The following is a 26,943-nucleotide window of genomic DNA, read 5'->3' on the forward strand; positions in this document are numbered from 1 at the left end:
TATTGTAAAGCAATCATCCTCCAATTAAAAATAAATAAATTTTAAAACAATATAATATTATAAAGCAATTATCCTTCAATTAAAAATAAACAAAATTTTAAAATATCTGGGGTAAAATAAGTCATGGGAATATAATAGACAACATAGGGAATATCATCAATAATAGTGTAACAATTTTGTATGGTAAAAAATCAACTAGACTTATCCTGGTGATTATTTTATAATGTATAAAAATATCAAATACTATGTTGTACCCCTGAAACTAATACAATACTGTAAATCAATTATACTTCAATAAAAAATGAAATAGATCTGGGCTAAGAGGCTCTTTTCCAAGAGACCTTTCCCTCTGGTGCCCCCAAGAGAATCATGACCTGATACGTTCCCATTCCAACTGGGTAGGTATGCATCAGAGCACTTGGTTCCACTGGGCTAGAAAAACAAGGCCTAAGAAGTAACTCTTGCCCTCCTGTAGTCTTTGTCCTTGCTTTCCCAGGGGTGGGAAGCAGAGAATTGGAAGCCTGTGGACTCTAAGAACAAGCTGCATGGTGAGAGCTACAAGATCTGGCCCTCAGGGCCGGCACCAACCCCACAAACTGTACTGCCAAGCTTTCCTTGCTACACAAAGCTAAAGGAGATTGTTTCTGCACAGAAGAACTGGGAGTTGGTGATGGACAGGGAGGCCTGGTGTGCTGCAATTCATGGAGTCGCAAAGAGTCGGACATGACTGAGCGACTGAACTGAACTGTGAACATGGGGTATGGGTGGGGGAAGAAGAGGGTGGGACGAATTGAAGAGTAGCATTGACATATATATACTCCCATGTGTAAAATAGACAGCTAGTGAGAAGCTGCTGTATGACACAGGAAGCTCAGCTCAGTGCTCTGTGATAAACTAGAGGGGTGGGGTGGGATGGGATGGGGTGGGGTGGGAGGAAGATTTAAGGGGGGATATATGTATACATATAGCTGATTCGGCTTTCCTGGTAGCTCAGTTGGTAAAGAATCCACCTGCAATGCAGGAGACCCTGGTTCGATTCCTGGGTCGGGAAGATCCTCAGGAGAAGGGATAGGCTACCCACTTCAGTATTCTTGAGCTTCCCTTGTGGCTCAGCTGGTAAAGAATCCCCTGCAATGCAGGAGACCTGGGTTCAATCCCTGGGTTGGGAAGATCCCCTGGAGAAGGGAAAGGCTACCCACTCCAGTATTCTGGCCTGGAGAATTCCATGGACTGTATAGGCCATGGGGTCACAAAAAGTCAGACATGACTGAGCAACTTGCACTTGCACTTGCATAGCTGATTCACTTTGTTGTACAGCAGAAACTGATATAACATTGTAAAGCAATCATACACCAATAGAAATTTAAAAAGCAAAAACAAGCAGGTAGCTACAAGTGCAACTTGAAAAGAATTTGAGGAAGGAAACCCTCCTGGAATTCACTGTAGCTGGCACTTTACTTTGTCTTCTCCAAGCTTTGTGTCAGTCCAGCTCCCTTGGGGTCCAAGGACTAAGGCAGGATCTTGTAGGCCCCAGGTGGTTCATGGTCAAGAGTTTGGTTTGGATTCTAGGTACACAGTGAAGCCTTTGAGTGCTTTAACCAGGTCATGACATAATCCAGATTACATTTTTAAAATGTCAGTCCTTAACAAAAGAGAAGCAAATCAAATCCAGTAATACATAAAAAGGATAATATATCACAACCAAACAGGTTTTATCCCAAGTATACAGGTATCGTTTAACATTTGAAAAAAATGAATGTCTTTACCACATTAATGTAAGGTCACTCTGCCTGGTGTGTGGAGAATGGCTTAGAGCGGATAAGAGGAGACAGTAGAGAGCATGGCTCAGGCAGAGGTTGGGGCAGGCAGGTAGCCAAGGAGGCAGTGGAGATGGAGAGAACTGCAGAGACTAACTGCTTGTTAGCATTAGAATCAACTGGTAAAGAACTGGATGTGCAAAGTGGGAGAAGGATCAAGTGTGACTCCCCAAGATGAAGGCTGAAGCCACAGGGTGGATGGTGGTGCCATTTCTGGAGACAGGGAATGGTGAGGAAGGGAGGAATTGGGGAGGGGGCGATTCAGATCCTAGTAGGTATTCAAGTGAATTCCACTTGATGCAATGGCAGGTGTAGTGGTGGTGTCTCTCTTGCTGATTCACCAGCTTCTGTCCTTTTCATGTGGCCCAACAAACAGCTGTTTGGCCTCAAACAGCCTTCTTTAAGGAGTCCCTCAAACATTGAGCAAGCTTCCTGGGTGCCTCCAGCTGCTGCGCCTATTGTTCCCACCTCACTTCTCAGGGGGAGATTGCTTTCTTAGGCTGAAAGCCCAGAAATAAGGACATGCGACTTTGGATTCCCTAAAGCTTCCAGAAGGAGATGGCAGAGTTGGGGGTTTGTCCTTCTTGCCAGGCTTTATTTAGAGTGAGGCACAGTGGCTTCTGTGATAGCTAAGGCCACCTCAAGTCTCTACCCATCCTCAGTCAGGCGGGCGCTCTCCACAGATACTCTGTGTGCCTCCACGGCCTCAGTCCCCACCTTCATCGCTGGAGCCCACCAGTGTGGCCTGGCACTGTGCTGCTGCTGCTGTCACTCAGTCGTGTCCAACTCTGTGCGACCCCATGGACTGTAGCCTGCCAGGTTCCTCTGTCCATGGGATTCTCCATGCAAGAATACTGAAGTGGGTTGCCATTTTCTTCTCCAGGTCTGGCACTGTAGATTGTGTTAATCCTCTGCAAAATGGTTGTTCCTCTCCCACTCCACAGCAGGGCAGGTTTCTCAAGAGACAGGTCAAATGGTCTGGTATTCCCATCTCTTTCAGAATTTTCCACAGTTTATTGTGATCCACACAGTCAAAGGCTTTGGCATAGTCAATAAAACAGAAATAGATGTTTTTCTGGAACTCTCTTGCTTTTTCGATGATCCAGCGGATATTGGCAATTTGATCTCTGGTTCCTCTGCCTTTTCTAAAACCAGCTTGAACATCTGGAAGTTCACGGTTCACATATTGCTGAAGCCTGGCTTGGAGAATTTTGAGCATTACTTTACTAGCGTGTGAGATGAGTGCAGTTGTGTGGTAGTTTGAGCATTCTTTGGCATTGCCTTTCTTTGGGATTGGAACGAAAACTGACCTTTTCCAGTCCTGTGGCCACTGCTGAGTTTTCCAAATTTGCTGGCATATCGAATGCAGCACTTTCACAGCACTTCACTATCTCATTGAGATAGACAAGACTGTGGTCCGTGTGATCAGATTAGCTAGTTTTCTGTAATTTTAGTTTCAGTGTGTCCCATGTTCACAAGTCTGTTCTATATGTCTGTGTCTCTATTCCTGCCCTGCAAATAGGTTCATCTGTACCATTTTTCTAGATTCCATATATATGCATTAATACTATCTGGGTCTTGGTTCACTCCCACTAGTCTCTGAATTCCACAAGGGCAGGGATCAGGGCTGACTTCTTGACCACTGTAAGATACACAATGCCTGGCAAGGAATCTGGCACCTCTAATTAAGTGAAAAAATGAATTCTTCACCTGCTCTATGCCTGTGCCCATGCAGCTGAACATTCAAACTGATCCCTTAACGCTGCCTCCAATTGTACTAGACTTTCTGAATCTAGTCATTTTCCCATTTCCTAAAGAATTATTTCACTCTTTCTACTCTCTCCAACACCTCCTCCCTCTCAGCTGATGACCTTGCTTCCCACTGCACTAAGAAAACCGAAACACTCAGAAGAGAACTTCACCTACCAGCACCCACACCCTGCCTTCCTGCCTGTTAGATGACCTCCATGCTCCTCTAAAGCCAACCCCTCTGAGTTTGCCCTAGGTCCCAGCTCTGCTCACCTAAACAACAACATCAATCCAGAAATTCTCTCTTTTGCCCTATTGTTAGTTTTGCACTCTCTACTAAATTGTCTCAGTAAGTACACAGACATACCAATATCTCTCCTTAGCAAAAACAGAGCAAAATGCCTTGCTCCCATTTCCCCTGGCAGCTCCTGCCTCCTGCCTTTGTGCTCTGCAACAAAATTCCTCAAAGGAGTAATCTATGCCAGCTGCCTTCAATTCCGTTCATTTTCTCTCCTGAGTCCTCTTCAATTAGACTTTTTCCTCCCACCATCTATTAACATTGCTCCTGCTAATGGTACTTCATGTGGCAGCCAACCTCTTGGTCCCCCTTCACCTGCTGTCTCTAGCTGGCCTTTGGGACACCACGCTAGGGACTTGGGGTTTCTTCCTGTATCTGTGGCTCTCCTTTAGTCTCTGTTGCTGGTGTCTCATCTCCTCAACCTCTTAATGCTCAGTCCTTGGTCCTTTCCTCTTCTTTTTCAAATTTTAAAAGATATATTTATACAATTTTCAAAGGTTGTTTTCTATTTACAGTTATTACAAAATATTGGCTATATTTCCCATACTGTGAAATACACCCTTAAGCCTATCTTATACCCAATAGTTTGTACATCCCACTCCTCCACCCCTTTGTTGTCCTCACCCCACCCACTCCCCACACTAGAAACCACTAGTTAGTTCTTTGTAAATATGAGTCTGCTTCTTTTTTGTTATATTCAGTAGTTTGTTGTATTTTTTAGATTCCACATATAAGTGATATACAGTATTTGACTTTCTCTGATTTATTTCACTTAGCATAATGCCTTCCAAATCCATCTCAGTTCAGTTCAGTTCAGTTGCTCAGTCATGTCCGACTCTTTGCGACCCCATGAATCGCAGCACACCAGACCTCCCTGTCCATCACCAACTCCCAGAGTTTACCCTAACCCATGTCCATCGAGTCGGTGATGCCATCCAACCATCTCATCCTCTGTCGTCCCCTTCTCCTCCTGCCCCCAATCCTTCCCAGCATTAGGGTCTTTTCCGATGAGTCAACCCTTCGCATGAGGTGGCCAAAGTATTGGAGTTTCAGCTTCAACATCAGTCCTTCCAATGAACACCCAGGACTGATCTCCTTTAGGATGGATTGGTTGGATCTTCTTGCAGTCCAAGGGACTCTCACGAGTCTTCTCCAACACCACAGTTCAAAAGCATCAATTCTTTGGCGCTCAGCTTTCTTCACCGTCCAACTCTCACATCCATACATGACTACTGGAAAAACCATAGCCTTGACTAGATGGACCTTTGTTGGCAAAGTAATGTCTCTGCTTTTTTTTTTTAAATAAATTTATTTATTTTAGTTGCGGGCTAATTACTTTACAATATTGTAGTAGTTTTTGCCATACATTGACATGAATCAGCCATGGGGTTACATGTGTTCCCCCTCCTGGACCCCCCTCCTACCTCCCTCCCCATCCCATCCCTCTGGGTCATCCCATTGCCCCAGCCCTGAGCATTTGTCTCATGCATCGAACATGGAATGGTGTTCTGTTTCACATATGATAATATACATGCTTCAATGCTAGTCTCCCAGAATGTCCCACCCTCACCTTCTCCCTCAGAGTCCATAAGACTGTTCTATGCATCTGTGTCTCTTATTCTGTCTCGCATATAGGGTTATCGTTACCATCTTTCAAATTCCATATATATGCATTAGTATACTGTATTGGTGTTTTTCTTTCTGGCTTACTTCACTCTGTATAATGGGCTCCAGTTTCATCCATCTCAATAGAACCGATTCAAATGTATTTTTTTAATGGCTGAGTAATATTCCATTGTGTATATGTACCACAGCTTCCTTATCCATTCGTCTGCTGATGGACATCTAGGTTGCTTCCATGTCCTGGCTATTGTAAACAGTGCTGCGATGAACATTGGGGTACACGCGTCTCTTTCAATTCTGGTTTCCTCAGTGTGTATGCCCAGCAGTGGGATTGCTGGGTCATATGGCAGTTCTATTCCCAGTCTTTTAAGGAATCTCCACACTGTTCTCCATAGTGGCTGTACTAGTTTGCATTCCCACCAACAGTGTAAGAGGGTTCCCTTTTCTCCACACCTTCTCCAGCATTTATTGTTTGTAGACTTTTGGATAGCAGCCATTCTGACTGGTGTGAAATGGTATCTCACTGTGGTTTTGATTTGCATTTCTCTAATAATGAGTGATGTTGAGCATCTTTTCATGTGTTTGTTAGACATCTGTATGTCTTCTTTGGAGAAATGTCTGTTTAGTTCTTTGGCCCATTTTTTGATTGGGTCGTTTATTTTTCTGGAATTCAGCTGCAGGAGTTGCTTATATTTTTGAGATTAACTGTTTGTCTGTTGCTTCATTTGCTATTATTTTCTCCCATTCTGAAGGCTGTCTTTTCACCTTGCTTATGTCTCTGCTTTTTAATATGCTCTCTAGGTTGGTCATAGCTTTTCTTCCAAAGAGCAAGCATCTTTTAATTTCATGGCTGCAATCACCATCAACAGTGATTTTGGAGCCCCCCAAAATAGTCTGACACTGTTTCCACTGTTTCCCCATCTACTTCCCATGAAGTGATGGGACCAGATGCCATGATCTTAGTTTTCTTAACGTTGAGCTTTAAGCCAACTTTTTTACTCTCCTCTTTCAATTTCATCAAGAAGCTCTTTAGTTCTTCTTCACTTTCTGCCATAAGGGTGGTGTCATCTGCATATCTGAGGTTATTGATATTTCTCCCAGCAATCTTGATTCCAGCTTGTGTTTCTTCCAGCCCAGCGTTTCTCATGATGTACTCTGCATATAAATTAAATAAGCAGGGTGACAATATACAGCCTTGACGTACTCCTTTTCCTATTTGGAACCAGTCTGTTGTTCCATGTCCAGTTCAAACTGTTGCTTCCTGACCTGCATACAGGTTTCTCAAGAGACAGGTCTGGTATTCCCGTCTCTTTTAGAATTTTCCACAGTTTATTTTGATCCACACAGTCAAAGGCTTTGGCATAGTCAATAAAGCAGAAATAGATGTTTTTCTGGAACTCTCTTGCTTTTTCGATGATCCAGTGGATGTTGGCAATTTGATCTCTGGTTCCTCTGCCTTTTCGAAAACCAGCTTGAACATCTGGAAGTTCACGGTTCACGTATTGCTGAAGCCTGGCTTGGAGAATTTTAAGCATTACTTTACTAGCGTGTGAGATGAGTGCAGTTGTGCGGTAGTTTGAGCATTCTTTGGCATTGCCTTTCTTTGGGATTGGAATGAAAACTGACCTTTTCCAGTCCTGTGGCCACTGATGAGTTTTCCAGATTTACTGGCATATCAAGTGCAGCACTTTCACAGCATCATTTTTGAGGATTTGAAATAGCTCAACTGGAATTCCATCACCTCCACTAGCTTTGTTTGTAGTGATGCTTTCTAAGGCCCACTTGACTTCACATTCCAGCATGTCTGGCTCTAGGTGAGTGATCACACCATTGTGATTATCTGGGTCGTGAAGATCTTTTTTGTACAGTTCTTCTGTGTATTCTTGCCACCTCTTCTTAATATGTTCTGCTTCTGTCAAATCCATCTATGTTGCTGCAAATGGCAAAATTTTGTTTCTCTTTTATGGTTCAGTAGTATTCCATTGGGTTTCCCTGGTGGCTCAGACACTAAAGAATCTGCCTGTAATGCAGGAGACCCAGGTTTGATCCCTGTGTTGGAAAGTTACCCTGGAGAAGGAAATGGCAACCTACTCCAGTATTCTTCCCTGGAGAATTCCATGGACAGAGGAGCCTGGCGGGCTACAGTCCATGAGGTCACAAAGAGTCAGACACAACAGTGACTAACACTTTCACTTTCACTTTCACTTTCACTTTCAGTATTCCATTGCATACACACACACACACACACACACACACACACACACCTAGTCTTCTTTATCCGTATCTGTTAATGGACACTTAGGTTATTTCCATATCTTGGCAATTGTAAATAATGCTTCTATGAACATTGGGATGCATGTATCTTTCTGAATTAGTGTTTTTGTTTTTTTCAGATACATACTCAGTAGTAGGGAGAAGGCAATGGCAACCCACTCCAGTACTCTTGCCTGGAAAATCCCATGGATGGAGGAGCCTGGTAGGCTGCAGTCCATGGGGTCGCGAAGAGTTGGACATGACTGAGCAACTTTACTTTCACTTTTCACTTTCATGCATTGGAGAAGGAAATGGCAACCCACTCCAGTGTTCTTGCCTGGAGAATCCCAAGGATGGCGGAGCCTGGTGGGCTGCCATCTATGGGTCGCACAGAGTCGGACATGACTGAAGTGACTTAGCAGCAGCAGCAGCACTCAGTAGTAGAACTGCTGGTTCAAATGGTAGTTCTATTTTTAGTTTTTTTAAGAAACCCCCATATTGTTTTCCACGATGGTATCACCAATTTACCTTCCTATCAAAATGTAGGAGGATTCTCTTTTCTTCACATCCTTTCCAACTTGTGAAAATCCAACATCAACAATGCTTTTTTGATGAAATCCGTTCTGACAGGCAAACGATTCAACATAACAGTAATCCAAGTCTATGCCCCAACCACTAATGCCAAAGAAGCTGACGTTGAATTGTTCTATGAAGACCTACAAGACCTTCTAGGACTAACAGCAAAAAAGATATCCTTCTCATCATAGGGGACTAAAATGTAAAATTAGGAAGTCCAGAGATACCTGGAGTAACAGGAAGGTTTGGCTTTGGAGTACAAAATGAAGCAGGGCAAAGCTAATAAGAGTCTTGCCGAGAGAATGCAACAATCATAGCAAACATGCTCTTCCAACAACAAAAGAGATGACCCTACATATGGACATCACCAGATAGTCAATACCAAAATCAGATTGATTATAGTCTTTACAGCCAAAGATGGAGAAGTTCTATACAGTTAGCAAAAATAAGACTTGGAGCTGACTCGCTCAGGTCATCCACTCCTTACTGGAAAATTCAGGTTTAGAACGAAGAAAGTAGTGAAAACCACTAAACCATTCAGGTATGACCTAAATCATATCCCTTATAATTATACAGTGGAGGTGACGAATAGATTGAAGGGATTAGAAGTGGTAGACAGAGAGCCTGAAGAACTATGGATAGAGGTTTGTAACACTGTACAAGAGGTGGTAACCAAAACCATCCCCAAGAAAAAGAAATGCAAGAAGGCAAAATGGTTGTCTGAGGAGGCCTTACAAATAGTTGAGAAAAGAAGAGAAGCAAAAGGCAAAGGAGAAAAGGAAAGATATACCCATTTGAATGCAGAGTTCCAGAGAATAGCAAGGAGAGATAAGAAAGACTTCTTCACTGATCAATGCAAAGAAATAGAGGAAAACAATAGAATGGGAAAGACTAGAGATCTCTTCAAGGAAATTAGAGATACCAAGGGAACATTTCATGCAAAGATAAGCTCAGTAAAGGACAGAAACAGCAAGGACCTAACAGAAGCAAAAGAGATTAAGAAGAGGTGGCAAGAATACACAGAAGAAGTGTACAAAAAAGGTTTTAATGACCTGGATAACCATGATGCTTTGGTCATTCACCTAGAGCCAGACATCCTGGAGTATGAAGCCAAGGGGGGCTTAGGAGCATTACTATGAACAAAGCTAGTGGAGGTGATGGAATTGCAATTGAGCTACTTCAAATCCTAAAAGGTGATGCTGTGAAAGTGCTGCACTCAATATTCCAGCACATTTGGAAAACTCAGCAGTGGACACAAGACTGGAAAAGGTCAGTTTTCATTCCAATCCCAAAGAAAGGCAATGGCAAATAGTGTTCAAATTACTGTACAACTGTGCTCATTTCACATGGTGGCAAGCTCAAAATCCTTCAAGCTAGGCTTCAACAGTACATGAACAGAGAACGTCCAGATGTACAAGCTGGATTTAGAAAAGGCAGAGGAAACAAAGATAAAATTGTCAACATCCACTGTGTCAACATCCACTGGATCATAGGAAAAGCAAAGGAATTCTATAAAAATATTTACTTCTCCTTCATTGACTACACTAAAGCCTTTGACTGTGTGGATCACAGCAAACTGTATACAATTGTTAAAGAGATTGGGAATACCAGACCACCTTACCTGTTTCCTGAAAAACCTGTATGCAGGGCAAGAAGCAACAGTTAGAACCGGACTTGGAACAGTGTACTGGTTCAAAATTGGGAAAGGAGCACAACAAGCTGTATATTGTCACCCTGCTTATTTAATATGCAGAGTACATCATGTGAAATATCAGGCTGGATGAATCACAAGCTGGAATCAAGACTGCTGGGAGAAATATTAGCAACCTCAGATATGCAGATGATACCACTCTAATGGCAGAAGGTGAAGAGGAACTAAAGAGCCTCTTGATGAGAGTGAAAGAGGAGAGTGAAAAAGTTGGCTTAAAACTCAACATTGAAAAAATGAAGATCATGGCCTCCAGTCCCATCACTTCATGGAAAATAAATGAGGAAAAAGTGAAAACAGTAACTCATTTTATTTTCTTAGGCTCCAAAATCACTGTGGAAGCTAACTGAAGCCACAAAATTAAAAAACACTTGCTCCTTGGAAGTAAAGATATGACAAACCTAGACAGCATATTAAAAAGCAGATACATCACTTTGCTGACAAAGGTCTGTATAGTCAAAGCTATGGTTTTTCCAGTAGTCATGTATGGATATGAGAGCTGTACCATAAAGAAGGCTGAGCACCAAAGAATTGATGCTTTTAAACTGCTGTGCTGGAGAAGACTCTTGGACAACAAGAGATTAAAACCAGTCAATCCTAAAAGAAATCAACCCTGAATATTCATTGGAAGGGCTAATGCTGAAGCTGAAACTCCAATACTTTGGCTACCTGTTGCGAAGAGCTGACTCATTGGAAAAGACTCTGCTGCTGGGAGAGCCTGAAGGCAGGAGGAGAATGAATAACAGATGATGGGATGATTGGATGGCATCACTGACTCAGTGGACATGAATTTGAACAAATTCCAGGTGACAGTGATGGACAAGGAAACCTGGCATGCTGCAGTCCATGGAGTCACAAAGAGTCAGACTTGACTTAGCAAGTGAACAACAGCAGCAACATTCTGACAGGTGTGAGTTGCTGTGTCATTGTGGTTTTGATTTGCATTTCCCTGATAGTGATGTTGAGCATCTTTTTATGTGCCTTTTGGGCATCTGCATTTCCTCTCTGGAAAAATGTGTGTTCAGTTCTTCTGCCAACTTTTTAACTTTTTTTTTTATGTTGAGTCATGTGATTAATATGTCAGTTCAGTTCAGTTCAGTCGCTCAGTCGTGTCCGACTCTTTGCGACCCCATGAATTGCAGCACGCCAGGCCTCTCTGTCCATCACCAACTCCCAGAGTCCACCCAAACCCATGTCCATCGAGTCGGTGATGCCATCCAACCATCTCATCCTCTGTCATCCCCTTCTGCTTCCGCCCCCAATCCTACCCAGCATTAGGGTCTTTTCCAATGAGTCAACCCTTCGCATGAGGTGGCCAAAGTATTGGAGTTTCAGCTTCAACATCAGACCTTCCAATGAACACCCAGGATTGATCTCTTAGGATGGATTGATTGGATCTCCTTGCAGTCCAAGGGACTCTCAAGAGTCTTCTCCAACACCACAGTTCAAAAGCATCAATTCTTCGGCGCTCAGCTTTCTTTACCATCCAACTCTCACATCCATACATGACCACTGGAAAAACCATAGCCTTGACTAGACGGACTTTTGTTGGCAAAGTAATGTCTCTGCTTTTAAATATGCTATCTGCTGCTGCTAAGTAGCTGCAGTAGTGTCCGACCCTGTGCGACCCCATAGACGGCAGCCCACCAGGCTCCCCCATCCCTGGGATTCTCCAGGCAAGAATACTGGAGTGGGTTGCCATTTCCTTCTCCAAATATGCTATCTAGGTTGGCCATAACCTTCCTACCAAGGAGTAAGCGTCTTTTAATTTCATGGCTGCAGTCACCATCAGCAGTGATTTTGGAGCCCAAAAAAATAAAGTCTGACACTTTTTCCACTGTTTCCCCATCTATTTCCCATGAAGTGATGGGACCTGATGCCATGATCTTAGTTTTCTGAACGTTGAGCTTTAATATGTGGAATATTAATATTAATTATTAATATTAATATGTGGAATATTAATCCCATATTGTTTCATATGTTTATAAATATTTTCTCCCATTCAGTAGGTTGCTTTTTCATTTTGTCTATGGCTTCCTTTGCTGTGCAAAAGATTTTAAGTTTACTGAGGTCCCATTTGTTGTTTTTGTTTTTATTTCCATTACTCTAGGAGATGGATCCAAAAAAAATATTGCTGTGATTTGTGTCAAATACTGTTCTACCTATGTTTTTCCTCTAGCAGTTTCATAGTATCCAGACTTACATTTAGATTTTTAATCCATTTTGACTTTATTTTTGTATGCAGTATTAGAGAATGTTGTAATTTCATTCTCTAACATGTAACTGTCCCGTTTTCCCAGCACTTGTGAAAAGATCATCTTTTCTCCATTGTGTACTCTTGCCTACTTTGTCACAGATTAACTGACCATTCGTGTGTGGGTTTATTTCTCAGATCTCTGTCCTGTCCCATTGATCTGTGTGTCTGTTTTTGTGCAAGTACCATACTGTTTTGACTACAGAAGGCAAGGAATGTGATTCCTCCAGCTCTGTTCTTCTTTCTCAAGACTGTTTCAAGATTATATTCTGTGTCTTTTGTCTTTCCATACAAATTTTAAAGTTATTTGACTTAGTTCTGTGAAAAGTGACATTGGTATTTTGACAGGGATTGCACTGAATTTGTAGATTGCCTTGGGTAGTATAGTCATTTAAACAATATCAGTTCTTCTACTCCAAGAACATGGTGTATCTTTCCATCTGTTCACATCATCTTCAGTTTCTTTCATCCATGTCGTATAGTTTTCAGACTACAGATCTTTTGTCTTTTAGGTAGGTTTATCCCCAGGTATTGTATTCTTTTGGGTGCAATGGTAAATGAGATTGTTTTCTTAATTTCTCTTTCTGATATTTCATCATTAGTGTATAGAAATGAAGCAGATTTCTGTATATTAATTTTGTATCTTACAACTTTACCAAGTTCATTTGATGAACTCTGGTAGTTTTCTGGTAGTGTCTTTAAAATTTTCTATGTATAGTATCATATCATCTGCATGCTCTTCTTTATTTCCACTTTCTCTCTTGGGGATCTCATCTAGCCTTATGGATTTAAACACTATCCACATGCCAATGGCTCTCACATTCACATCCCCAGCCCAGACCTCTCTCCTGAACTCCATCCTTGTATATCCATCCAGCTGCCTGCTCAGCATTCCACTGAGGTATTTAATAGATACAGACAATTCAACATGTCTAAATTTGAGCTCCTTTTATTGCTCCCACAACTTGTATCACCTATAGCCTTTCAACCACCTTGGATAATGCACATTCCATACTTCCAGTTGCTTAGAACTAAAATCTTGGTCATTCTTGACACTCTCTCACACTCCACATTCAATTCATAAACAAATTTTTCTTTCTTCCAAATATATCCAGAATTTAGACAGATCATGGCATATTCATTCAATGGAATTCTAATAACAACGAGGAAAAAAAAAACAAAAATAAACAAAACCTACTATTTCATTCAATAGTACAGATAAATCTCAGACATAATTTTAAGCTTCAGAAGCCAGACAGAAAGGAGGATATACTACTCAATTCCCTTTATGAAAGTTCAAGAACAAGCAACATCAATCTATGGGGATAAAAGTCAGAATAGTGATTATCTTTTGGAAAGTACCTTCTAGGGTGCTGAAATTGTTCCAAATATTGATCTGGGTGGTAGTTACATAGATACATCCATATGTGAAAAACTTTATTGAGCTGTACATGTAAGACTATGTACTTTATTGTGTGAATATTTTATCCCAATAAAAAGGATGTGCTTAGTCGCTCAGTCATGTCTGACTCTGCGACTATATGGACTGCAGCCCACCAGGCTCCTCTGTCCATAGTGATTCTCTAGACAAGCGTACTGGAGTGGATTGCCATGCCCTCCTCCAGGAGATCTTCCCAACGCAGGGACTGAACCCAGGTCTCCCTCATTGCAGGCAGATTCTTTACCATCTCAGCCAAGCAGGGAAGGGTACAATAAAAACAAGACAAAAAGTTAAAGTTTGAAAATGCACACCCAGAATTAATTACTTCTTACCATCTCCTCTGCTTGCTATTTTATCATTCTGATTCAAGTCACTTCCCTCTTCTTTTCCTGAATTTCTGCTTTCCACTCTATGTCCACACAGCAGTCAGAGTGAGCGTTGAAAACCTAAGTCATTAATATCATGTCACTTCCTTGTTCTAAACCTGCAATGGCTTCCCATTCAGAGTAAAAGCCAGTGTCCTTCCAGTGGCTTCCAAGCCAGCAGTTTATAAACTTTTCAGCCTTATCTTCAACCACTCTCTCCTTTTATCTCAGCTACACAGACTTCCTTGCTACCACTTTGGGTACATTTCTTCCCCAGAAACTTTGCTCTAATTATTTCCTCAGCATGGATTGTTCTCCCAATATCTGCATGGCAGAGTTCCTCATCCCCAAGTTTGTGCTCAAATAGCACCTTCTCAAGAAAGCCTCAATTATCACTCCATTTATAATTGCAAAACTTCCCCCTCCCCCACTGACCCCTATCCTGGCATTCCCAATTTCATTTGCTCTGCTCTTTTTTCTTTTTTAATTGCAGGAAAATTGTTTTACAGTGTTGTGTTGGTTTCTGCCATACAACAATGAGAATCAGCCATAATTCTATACATATCCCCTCCCTCTTGAGCCTCCCTCCCTCATCCCATCCCACTCCTCTAGGTTGTGACAGAGTACCAGGCTGGGCTCCCTGTGTTTTACCTTCTAACACTCTGCATATTAGGTTCTATGTTTATTATTTAGCATCTGTCCACCAACCCAACTAGCCTGCAAGCTCCATGAAAATCTTTGTCCTATTAATGAATATATTCCAAGTGTCCATAACAATGCCTGGCACATAGGATGCCTCCTATGAATGAATGAACAGATATCTCTAAATTAGGGCCCTGTGTGGAGACAAATTAGGGTTAGTTACCCTCCTCTCCCAAAGAACAGAGTTATGAAAGCAGGCGGTAGGAAGATAGTTCCAAAGGCCGTCTCTACCATGGCCAGGGCAGCAGAGAGTGGATGTGGAGTCAGGCCCAGACACCCAGCCCAAGCTCTGCAAGGGGTCAGGGGTTGGATTCCAGCTACCCCTACTCCCACCATAGACAAGTTGGGGTTTTCCACTTGGCCACCTTGGTATATAGGAATCCACGACTTCAGCAGTGTCTAAGCACCCCCAGACAGAGATAGAGACCAAACCAAGCCACCCATCTCTGTATCCCCAGGTCCCACAAAGTACCCAATAAATGGTCAGTGTGAAAAAGTATGTTTATGAAATAGATAAATGGATATAACCAGCTCCCTAACTGAACAGCTCCCTGCGATGCTGCTAAAGAAAAAAATTCCAAGGTGAGGAACATTGCAAGATAAGATGTCTGATCTCCATTTTTGGGGGAAGGGGTCAGGGAAGCCCATTGCCAGTTTCCCCACTCTCTCTGCCCACCCCCAAGCCAGTATTTCCAAGGAGATATGAATACCAAGGCCCACCTACCTGTCTTTCTTTTGTATCCCACCTCACCTTTAGCTGCTAGCCTTTTCTTTCTTCTGCAGCAGCTGGTAGCCTCCTCTGGGCTTGAGTTAAGAGACTGAGGCTGAAGAGGTGATTCATGCAGTTCATGGAGTCAGGTATCCTTCTTCCTCTCTGCCCCATGCCCACCCTGCTGAATGAGGCCAACCAGGAAATACCATACTCCAAGCCCCTCTACTCTAGGGGTTGCTCTCCTCACCAAGACACAAAGAAACAGGATGCTCAGGCCTCAGGGAATAGAGAACTAGGCAGTGTGGACTAGACTTGGGGCCCAGTCATTCCTGCCCTACTTAGCCCAGAAGGGTAAATGAGCAGAGAAATGCCAGATGCAGATATGGAGATTTGCAGTTTTCATGAAACTGGGCAGGAGGAGCAGGGAGAGTAGGAGGAAACGGAGTTGGGGAATATTTAAACTTGTAAAAACTCTTACAGATAGAAGCTGTGCCATTTACTAGGAGGCACAATCCAGAGTTCTAGGCTTGGCCCTAATCCTACAGACAATGTGAACTGTGGATATCACTGCAGTGTCATTTGTAAAAATTTAAAAATCAGTAATAATCTAAATAGTCAAAATTATAAGAATGAATCCATAAAATGTGATAATCATTTATTAAAAAATGTTTACAGCATGTCTATTCCCTGCCAGGCATGGGATAGACATCAGTATGTGAGCAGATGTGCTCCTGCCCTTTTGGTGCTTACTAAGTCCAGAAAGAACTACCTGGGCCAGGAGAGATGGGAAGGAGAAATAAATCCAACCTGAGTAAATAACAGAGGAAATGAAACTGGTTTAGCTGAGGAGGGGGTCAGAGAAGGCCTCTCTGTGAAGGTGCTGTTTTAGCTAAGATCTAAAAGATGAGTAAAAAGCTAATCCAAGATTATATCATTATAAAAATCCTTAGAAAATATTTTTATTGATGGGGAAATGCTTATAACATTAAGTGAATAAAATAGGATATAAAAATCATTGATGTACTCAACTACATAAAAATAATTATCTATCTATCCATCTATCATCAATGTGGGAAAATTTTCTGGAACACTAGAAATTTAACAGTAGTGATCTGCAGGTGGCAGAATTACTGGTAATTTTGGAGACCTGAGTGGCTCAGATGGTAAAGAATCTGTCCACAATGTGGGAGACCCAGGTTTGATCCTTGGGTTAGGAAGATCCCCTGGAGGAGGGAATGGTTACCCACCCCAGTGTCCTTGCCCAGAGAACTCCATTGTCAGAGGAGCCTGGTGGGCTACAGTCACAAAGAGTCAGACATGACTGAGCTACTAACACTTTATCATCTTTATTCTTTTCTATATTTCTCAAAATTTTTACTGCTAAAATAAATATGGGGTCCAGCTAACTCCTGTCACTGAATGCCCCATACATGCTTCACCAATGTTTGGGCAATATTACTTCCTGGCTAATAAATATGGGTTGCTTTTATGCTTCGAAATAAATATAAAATGTCAGGGCACAGCCTCTAAAACTCTACCCCATGATCTCTGGGTAGAGGGGTTCTTCAGAAGGTATCTTGGCCATTCTCTTGCTTCCAAGCAGCACTTACACCAGGGTATCTTGCTCCTAAAGCACTTGGAGGCTTCCTAGATGCCATTCCAATGCTAGCTAGAAGAAGCTTTCACCACTGATTCTAATCCAGAGTGCTAAGCATGCTCTTTAACATAACCCATCTGAAGGCTATCCCTAGTTCAAACAAAGAAAATACTTTTTTAATCACAAAGCTGACATCTCTCCATCACTTTTCCCCTCTAGACCCACCATTAATTTGCTGACAAGCTGTAGAGGCTGAATTTCTCTGTTCTATTCCTTGAGGATGATTGCCTTTTACATCAGAGGCTGGGAAGCAACAGTCAGAACTAGGAGGAGAAAAGAGCCTGTGGCTGAGTGACCTTGAAAAGGCTGGAATTCTGTGCTTCTGTTTCCTCTTTTCCAAATGTGAGGGAGTTGGGCTTCAGGGCTTGCTATCACTCCTCTTCTGTCTCAGACACTCTAAACCAATGACTAATCCATCCTTACACAGAGGAGCTAGAGGTGACCTATGTCTACTAAAAGCAGATGCAACCACTGAAGAGCAATTATTCTGGGACCCTGAGGTCACAGATGAGCACCTGCTGGTACAAGAACAGGGCCCAGAAAAGCCCAGTGTAGCTGGAGAGTTGGGGTTGCCTAAATTGATGCCTAAGAGCAAATGTACCTTAATCTACCAAATTTCTTTCCCTGTCAGAGCTCTGGCCCAGTAGTCTGGCCTCCTCCACACTCTGCTGTACTCCCTGGTCAGCAGCCCAGTTGGGCAGGCCTCCAGCTGTGGACAGAGGCAGGGCTGCCAGGGGCTCAACTGCCCACTGGAGAGAAGGTGAGGAGGGAGAGAGAGGCGTCAAGCATGGGCTGGAGCAGAGTGCAGAGTCCGTGGCAAAAATAAGTGGAGAAAAATCACCCCCACTGACAGCCTTGAGGCAACTCCTCCATAAATCCTACAGCTTCTTGAGGCTGACTCAAAGCACACATGGGCTCACTAGTTAAGGGCTTCCCAGGTCGCGCTAGTGGTAAAGAATTGGCCTGCTAATGAAGGAGATATAACAGACCAAAGTTGGATCACTGGGTCAGGAAGATCCCCTAAAGGAGGAAATGGCAACCCACTCCAGTATTCTTGCCTGGAGAATCCCATGGACAGAGGAGCCTGGTGGGCTACAGTCCATAGGGTCGCAACGAGTTGGACACGACTGAAGCAACTTAGCATGCATGCATGCACTAGACCTGGATTCAAATCCTCTCTCTGCTCCTGACAAGATATTTGGGCAAATTACTGAAATGTTCTGAGCTTTAGACTTCAGTTTATCTATAGAAGTATCTAGAATGGGGATAATAATCTCTACCAGCAGGAAACTATGAGCATTATGCTTTATCTCATTTAATAAAAACATACAACTACTTCACAGGGGGCCAATGTTAAAGAATCTGCCTGCCAATGTAGGAGATGCAGGTTCAATCCTTGGGTTGGGAAGATCCCCTGGAGGGGAAAATGGCAACCTGCTCCAATATCCTTGCCTGAAAAATCCCATGGACTACAGTCCATGGGGCTGCAAGGAGTTGGACATGACTGAGCGATTGAGCGCGCGCACACACACACACACACACACACACATAAAAATATAGCATTGTGTCTAGCTCGTAACCACTATGAGCTAAAAAACACAACACAATCTTCCTAGGATTTCAACACAGTATTGGCAGGAGTCATGATGAGAAAGAACCATAGAGCTGAAAGGAACCTCAGAGACCTCAAATCCAGAATGCCGGTAGCAGGGGGCGGGGTGGCAAAGAGGAGGCTCAGAGAGATCAGATAGCTTATTCAAGGTTGCACAGCTAGTTTGTAACAGAGCAAGGTTCAAACTCATGTATTTCTTACTCCCAAATACCCATCACCCCTTCCCCCCACACCAACCCATCTGATGGACAGACAGACCATGCTCAGATCCCCTTTCCACAGAGGGGGCTTTGGTGGTCAGGGAGTGGCACTCCTCACCATAACAAGCCCCTGGTGTAGGTATCAAGATGACACAGTGCCACCAAGAAAACCCAGAGGCTCCCTAGAAGCAGGAGATGAGGGAGATAGGGTATCCATTGCCAAGCATGGGGAGGTGCTACGCACATAATCTGTGAAGTACATGTAAATAACCACAGGTTATTGACGAATCAACAATTTAAAGTTTTTTAAATTGCTGTTACTTCCAAATGGAAGGAAATAAAGTTGTGGTTGACCGGTACAATCATGCCTTGCTTAGTGAGGGGTCCAGCTAACTCCTGTCACTGAATGCCCCATACATGCTTCACCAATGTTTGGGCAATATTACTTCCTGGCTCCCAGGGCCCCATCCGCCTTAGAATGGCTTGTCAGGGCAAGGAATCAGGCACCTGGGGGCCTCTGGTTGAAAGGTGTTCTCCCAGCTCAGTAGCCTGCTGATTCCAGCTGCCCAGAGTAGAACTGCGCATGCTGTTCCTCCTGCAGGAGGGACCTGGGCAGTGACCAGCAAGGACCTGGAGAGGTCTGTCACCTCAGCCCAGCCTCTGGGATCCCAGCTTTGGCAGCCAGGCCCGGCAGTCTTTCTCGCAGGCACTATCCATATGTGGCTCTGAAGTGGCTGCCTGAGCTGATATGCGCAGCTGTGGTCCTGACCCTGAGGTGGAAAGCCGGGAAGACAGGCCACAGCAGGATGGTTAGAGGTCAGACCCCTGGAAGGCCTGCCTGAGGCTTCACCATGTGACTCTGAACACTCATCCAATTCAATCGACTTTTATTGAGTAGACATTTGCTATGTGCCAGACACTATGCTAGGCATTTTAGAGAATCTGTAAAAATTAACAAAATGTGGTCACTGCTAGGTTGCCGCCCTTGAGGCGTGACAATCTAGCAAGGGAGAAGAAACATGTATAAATATAATTTCGTAGTAGTTTGACACCTCCCGGGGAATGTGGTGTGTTGTGTGTGCCCATGTGTGTGTGCACATGTGTGTATGGGCATATGTGTTATTATATAAGAGCATGAGTGTGTGGTGGGTGGGAGTACAGGGCTTGCCTATTCAGACCCATATGTTAATAATGATAATAAAGCAACAAAATAAACCTACCACTTAAGGACTGCACATAATGCCAAGTGTATAATACAGTACTAATTGCTTTATAGGTAGGAATTTATTATATTCTTCCAAGCACCCTAGAAGGAAGGTACTATTATTAATGTCTCCTTTTATTGACATGGAAATTAAAAATGAAGGAGGTGAATAAGTGACTTTCTTAAAGTCATAAAGCTAGGAATTCATAGCAAGGATTTGAACCCAGGCCTGCAGTCTTAGCCTCTACACAGACCTCTGCTTTGGCCCTCCAATGATAGCTCCTAAAGACCACCCCACCCACCCACCCCACTGCCTCAAGGCTGAAGCAAGGAGCGACAGAAGCTGCCTTCTGCAGGAATGAGCCTGCAGTTCCTGTCAGCACAGCCATTCCGCACCCCCACAGGACAAGTCGGACACATTCTGTGAATCTGTGATAACTGTTACATCATGGCCAGGCCTTTGTCTCACCTTGGCACCCACTCAGTAGACCACATTTCTTAAGCAGCTTTCCTATATTCACAAATCTGCATGACTTTCCGATTATGGCAACACTTTGTTGTAATGGCCAGGCTCAGAGGCCCAGCCCACTCTGACAGACTGAAACCAAGTTCATCAGCACAGGCCAGCCGTGACCTGTTCATGCTAATAACAGCATGAAGGCCCCTCAGCTCACAGGATTTCTGGGCTGCCTTCCCTTCTCCCTTGAGCAGCAGTCTTCACCTTCCCTGGGAAACTTGGATGTTGTGAGGGAGGTAAACAGGGCAGAGAGACCGGCATGGAGGGGCTAGGACATGGGGGAATCAGAAAGGAAGGGAAGCTGTGGGATTAAGGCTGTGTTCCCAGCCAACCTCAGGAGATTCTCTGGATCTGTTTCCCCTTGACCAGGTTCCACTTCACCTCCCTTACAGAATCATGTTGAAAAGAGGGGGAAAAATGGTGCATTAAAGAAGCTTTGAAAAATTAAATGTACAAACAGGTCAAATGTGGGTGCCTAGGCTTGCTTGGGAGAAGGAAATGGCAACCCACTCCAGTAGTCTTGCCTGGAGAATCCTAGGGATGGAGGAGCCTGGTTGGCTGCCATCTATGGGATCGCACAAGAGTCGGGTACAACGGAAGCGACTTAGCAGCAGCAGCAGCAGCAGCAGCAGGCTTGCTTGGGCAAATTATCAAGTGAGGCCAGGGGCCCCATGTCCCAGGTATGGAAGCTACTCCAGGGATGGCAGGTGACAAAGATGGCTAGAACTTCACAGTAGAGACGGAATCTACCAGTGAGAAGAGTTAAAGAGGAGGCAAGCGTGCCTCACAAGAATGTCCCAGCAAGGCAGCCCTGGCAGTGTGCCCAGGCATTTGCTGGCACTTGGTGGCCCAGGCACTGCCTGGTGATGAGACTATGGCCTGGCAGGCCCAGGGAAGGAACCCCAGTGTGGGCTTGACACCTGCATGAGAGGACTGCTGTTATTAGGCCACCCACTCTGCTGCTGCCTGGACACAGCATAAGGACCTCTGCTGTGACTGGAGAAACACCAGTTTCACAACAGAAGGGAATCATTAAGAGCCTGTCTCCTCCTGCCTGCAACAGAGATTCCGTAAGTGGGAGTTGGGCAGAGGTAATCAGACTGCTTGGGTTCAACAGGACAGCCCTGGAGCTCAGAGCTGGCTAGCGCAGGGGTATCTGGAGAACAGGAGAGCTATAGAGTATCTTTAGGAAGACTTCCCAGGTCTGGCTAGAGAAACAGCACCCCTGTCTGCAGTGCGTCACCCTCAGCCCACCCTAGCAACCTGCTCTGCTCTTTCTATTTGCCTCAAACTGGTGGAGCTCAGCTCGCTCCCACCCAGTCCCTCCCCACCACCGCCTCCGCAGGCTGGACAGGCAGCCTCAGGTGCCCTGGCTGGATCAGGAGAGCAGCAGCAGCTTCTGGGGTCCCGAGCAGTTCTAGGTTCACATTCTTCCAACCACCCAGCCCCTTCCTGCTTCAACTTCAGTTCAGCTTGGTGCTGCAGAGTAAGGGCTGGGGCATAACGGCCCAAGGAAAGTCCTGCTCACATGGGGTTTTATGCTCTACCTTTTATCCTCTTCAGATGGCCCTCAAGCCTCCCAGCATGGGGTACCTGCAGCTGCTCTAGACTCACCTGAGTGGGATCTTGACACGGAGGTAGCGGTCAACAGCAATTGCCAGCAGGGCCAGGATGGAGCTCTGAGTGAGGATGAGGACAGGGCAGGCGACCTTGAGGCAGGTGTGGAAGTAGGTCCGCGGCCCAATGTTGATGAGGATGGCGAGCGGGATGACCAGCGCGCCCACTGCCACATCAGCCACTGCCAGTGACACGATGAAGCAGAAGGTGGCATCCCGCAAGGCCTGATTCACCTTCACCGCCCAGATCACCAGCACGTTCCCAGGCACAGAGACCAGGGCGATGAGCACCTCGATGCCAATATATGCGGCCTGGAAGGCCGAGATGGAGGGCGGCATGGTGGGCACAGGCTGGGCACATCAGCAGACAGGCGCCAAGGGGCAGGAGGCAAGCACCTGTGGTCAGGGAAGCCTAGGGTGGGAAGGCCTGCCTGGAGGATCGGGGGGAGGGGAACCAGGCAGCTCTGGAACTCCAGTTGCCCTTTGGAGATGTGCCCCACTTGGCACATCTAGTGCCTACCCAAGCTGACTGGGTACACTAACCCTTTCTCTGCCTAATCTCTGTCCCCTCCCCATGTCAACCCCAGAGGATCCATTCAACAACTTAAAATAGCAGCACTCACTCCTCCACTGGCTTTTTTTTATCAGGTGTGAGGCAGTTCCCAGCACACACACAACCCACAGGGCTCCCGATGCCTGGCTCTACCTACCCATGCTCATAGAACAGGACGCAGGGAGCTCACCATCCTGTCTGCTGGTGACCAGGGAGTCCCAGAGGCGGTGCCCAAAGTTCTGGGCACCTGGTGCCGCCCGAGGCTAGAGGCTGCGCCAGACAGGGCTAGGCTCTGGGCTCCGCGCAGCGGTTCACCATCCTCCAGGCTCCCAGCCCTGCCTTTCAAGCAATCACATGGTGCAGCAGAGGCTCAGACTGGACGCTTTTAAAGAGGTAGCGCCCCAGTTTCTCACCTGGGACTGGTCTGGCAGACGCGGGTCTGGAGGACTGAGCCCAGCAGCTGCCAGGGTGCGGGGATCCCCGTCTCCCACCTTGCCGCGCATGCATGCCATACGCCCACCCACCTGAGACACGGCTGGTTCCTGCTTTCTAGCAGTCCCCAGTCACGGTCTGGCTCTGCCAGGGACCCTCGTAAACACCCGGTCTCGGGGGTGGGGGGGGTGGGGGGGTGGAGGTGAGTCTAGCAGTCCCTGTCAGCCCTTTCCTCCATCGCCACTGGGGATGACTGGCAGGCGAACGAGGTACAGACTTACCAAAGCTGGCAGAGCTCCGAGCCACCTGAATGGTTCTGTCCAAGCGCCCTTCTCCTCCACGCCGTTCGCAGTAGCTCGCTCCAGGGATGCTTGAAGAATCCACAGGGAGAGTAACTGGCTGAGACTCAACTCGGGCGCCCTGCACTTCCGTCGCCCCGGCGCGGGAGCGAGGTTGCCCTGCTCCGCACAGCCAGGGCCGGCGGGGGCGGCCCCGGCCCCTCCCTCCTTGGGCCTCTGTCTCCTCCCTCATCCCCTCCTCTAAACAAAGGCCATGATTCTGGGTGAGAGAAGCTGGGAGATGTGAGCTTTCCGTAGAGTCTGATGTGCGAATCCAGTTTCAAGAGTGGAGAGAGGTGCAGCCCCCTCTTCCCAAATGTGGGGTGTCAGCGGTCCCCTCTCCCCCGCCACCCGTCACAGCAGGGAATCGCACCTGCGAGTCTCTAGGACGCCCCTTCTCCATTTCCCTCAACAGTCAGTTGGAAGCCCTGGGACACTCGCCTACCCCTCAGCCCTGAAACCCTCCTTTTCCATGACACCAGCCCCTGCATTTTCTTAGGCGCTAATGTTCTTCCAGCACACGTTGCTTTGAAGGCTCTATCCAACACTTTACCTCTATCTTTCAGAATACCTTTTAATCTATTAGCAATTGCCATTTTTCAGATGAGGGCTCTGAGACTCAGAGAAGTGACCAGTGAATTACTGGCTTCACAAGGTCATTTCCGTCAGTGCCACCTCCTCGTGTGCCCCCTTTCTTTTCTCTATCTCCCTTGTCATAGCACAGTACGTAAACTACAGGTATCCAGTCCAATGTCCACGTGTTACTGATAAAGAAGCCAGCCCAGGGAAGAAAGAGACTTTCATAAGTTACCATAGCAAGTCCTAACAGAACCGGAGTAAGAAGCCAGGCTTCTGACTCCCCACACAGTGCTCTCTCTACTGTCCCCCCTCCTGACCCCTCTCTTGGCGATTTCCTGCCACAGTTTCAGTTTAGGTGGGCCACTGGTACTGCCTCAGGACCACCCCAAGGAAGATGCTCACTCAGACCATGTGCCTTACAAAGATCCTGACCTGAGAAGTCCTTGCTCATGGATATTGGAAAAGAGCTCTGCAAGGGCAAAGAGTCAAGTGGGGGGAGCCCAATGCCACCTGGCCACACCCCAGTCCCTGAGGTCACTGCACTCTTGTTTGGTCTCAGGATGTCAAGAGAGGGGTTCTGTTGCGAGGTGGGTGCCAACTAAAACTGTCATTTGCCATCTGCCTGTATGAGGGTTAGGTCACTAGCCACTGCATTCACTGACTTTCAACACAAGAGTTTGGGGCAGAGATCAAGAACAAGGCATTCTAATGAGTTTTATATTGTAATACTTGATTCATGGCTAAGTGTTAAAATGAAGCTATGAGATCTCTGGTTGTATCTGTCTATATGTCTGTTAATATCATCTAACTTTGAATGATATTAGCTCTACTTAATTAGCTTAAAGAAAATTAAGAGGTTACATAGATTTCTCAGAATAAGAAACTAGCCAGAATGAATTTTGTATTCACATGAACTGGGAAATTTTTAGTAATAAATTAATACCTGGTATTAAAGTTTCGAGCCACCAGGGAAGTCCAAGAATACTGGAGTGGATAGCCTATCCCTTCTCCAGGGAACCTTCCAGACCCAGGAATCCAACCGGGGTCTCCTGCATTGTAGGCAGATTTTTTTATCAGCTGAGTTACCTAGTATTAAATTAATACCATCCAAAATCACTGCAGATGATGGCTTCAGCCATAAAATTAAAAGATGCTTGCTCCTTGGAAGAAAAGCTGTGACCAACCTAGGCAGAATATTAAAAAGCAGAGACATGACTTTGCTGACAAAAGTCTGTCTAGTCAAAGCTATGGTTTTCCCAGTAGTCATGTACAGATGTGAGAGCTGGACAATAAAAAAGGCTGAGTGCCAAAGAATTGATGCTTTTGAACTGAGGTATTGGAGAAAACTCTTGAGAGTCCCTTGGACAGCAAGGAGATCAAACCAGTCAATCCTAAAGGAAATAAACCCTGAATAGTTATTAGAAGGACTGATACTGAAGCAGAAGCTCCAATATTTTGGCCACCTGATGTGAAGAGCCAACTCATTGGAAAAGATCCTGATTCTGGGAAAGATTGAAGGTAGGAGGAGAAGGAGACAACAGAGGATGAGATGGTTGGATGGCATCGCTGACTCGATGAACATGAACTTGGGGAAATTCTGAGAGATGGTAAGGGACAGGAAGGCCAAGCATGCTGCAGTCCATAGGGTTGCAAAGAGTTGGACACAACTGAGGGAATGAACAATAAAGCTTGTTGATTTAATTAATATGGACATGTCTTTAGAGACATCAATATTTTAGTGTAATACTTATTGTCAGTCCAGTTCAGTCGCTCAGTCGTGTCCGACTCTTTGCGACCCCATGAATTGCAGCACACCAGGCCTCCCTGTCCGTCACCAACTCCCGGAGTCTACCCAAACCCATGTCCATAGAGTCGGTGATGCCATCCAACCATCTCATCCTCTGTCGTCCCCTTCTCCTCCCACCCCCAATCCTACCCAACATTAGGGTCTTTTCCAATGAGTCAACCCTTCACATGAGGTGGCCAAAGTATTGGAGTTTCAGCTTCAACATCAGACCTTCCAATGAACACCCAGGATTGATCTCTTTTAGGATGGATTGATTGGATCTCCTTGCAGTCCAAGGGACTCTCACGAGTCTTCTCCAACACCACAGTTCAAAAGCATCAATTCTGCGGTGCTCAGCTTTCTTCACCGTCCAACTCTCACATCCATACATGACCACTGGAAAAACCATAGCCTTGACTAGACGGACTTTTGTTGGCAAAGTAATGTCTCTGCTTTTAAATATGCTATCTAGGTTGGCCATAACCTTCCTTCCAAGGAGTAAGGGTCTCTTAATTTCATGGCTGCAGTCACCATCAGCAGTGATTCTGGAGCCCAAAAAAATAAAGTCTGACACTGTTTCCACTGTTTCCCCATCTATTTCCCACGGAGTGATGGGACAAGATGCCATGATCTTAGTTTTCTGAATGTTGAGCTTTAAGCCAACTTTTTCACTCTCCTCCTTCACCTTCATCAAGAGGCTCTTTAGTTCTTCTTCACTCTCTGCCATAAGGGTGGTGTCATCCTCATATCTGAGGTTATTGATATTTCTCCCGGCAATCTTGATTCCAGCTTGTGTTTCTTCCAGCCCAGCGTTTCTCATGATGTACTCTGCATATAAGTTAAATAAGCAGGGTGACAATATACAGCCTTGACGTACTCCTTTTCCTATTTGGAACCAGTCTGTTGTTCCATGTCCAGTTCAAACTGTTGCTTCCTGACCTGCATACAGGT

At 45.2% G+C, this 26,943-nt stretch overlaps 1 protein-coding gene across 6 annotated transcripts in view; it reads right to left on the minus strand.

The window, feature by feature from the left end:
- The window catches only part of ADORA1 (adenosine A1 receptor), a 45,341-nt gene extending 21,603 nt beyond the window's left edge, over positions 1–23,738 (minus strand). Inside the window, exons 1-2 of one of the 6 annotated variants that reach the window (XM_081495048.1) lie at positions 23,571–23,738; positions 22,303–22,700 (exon numbers count right to left, since the gene is read on the minus strand). In XM_081495048.1, coding sequence (XP_081351174.1) covers positions 22,303–22,643 — 341 coding nt within the window. In that variant the 5' untranslated portion in view covers positions 22,644–22,700; positions 23,571–23,738. Of the gene's footprint in view, positions 1–22,302; positions 22,736–23,014; positions 23,202–23,570 lie in introns of those variants that run through there. The other 5 variants (XM_081495049.1, XM_081495051.1, XM_081495050.1 and 2 more) reach the window with 5 other exon arrangements.
- Between the last annotated feature and the right edge of the window lie 3,205 nt (positions 23,739–26,943).

Source organism: Giraffa tippelskirchi, chromosome 5 (genome assembly GCF_054371585.1).
Source record: "Giraffa tippelskirchi isolate mGirTip1 chromosome 5, T2T-mGirTip1v1.2.pri, whole genome shotgun sequence".
Lineage (NCBI taxonomy): Eukaryota > Metazoa > Chordata > Mammalia > Artiodactyla > Giraffidae > Giraffa > Giraffa tippelskirchi.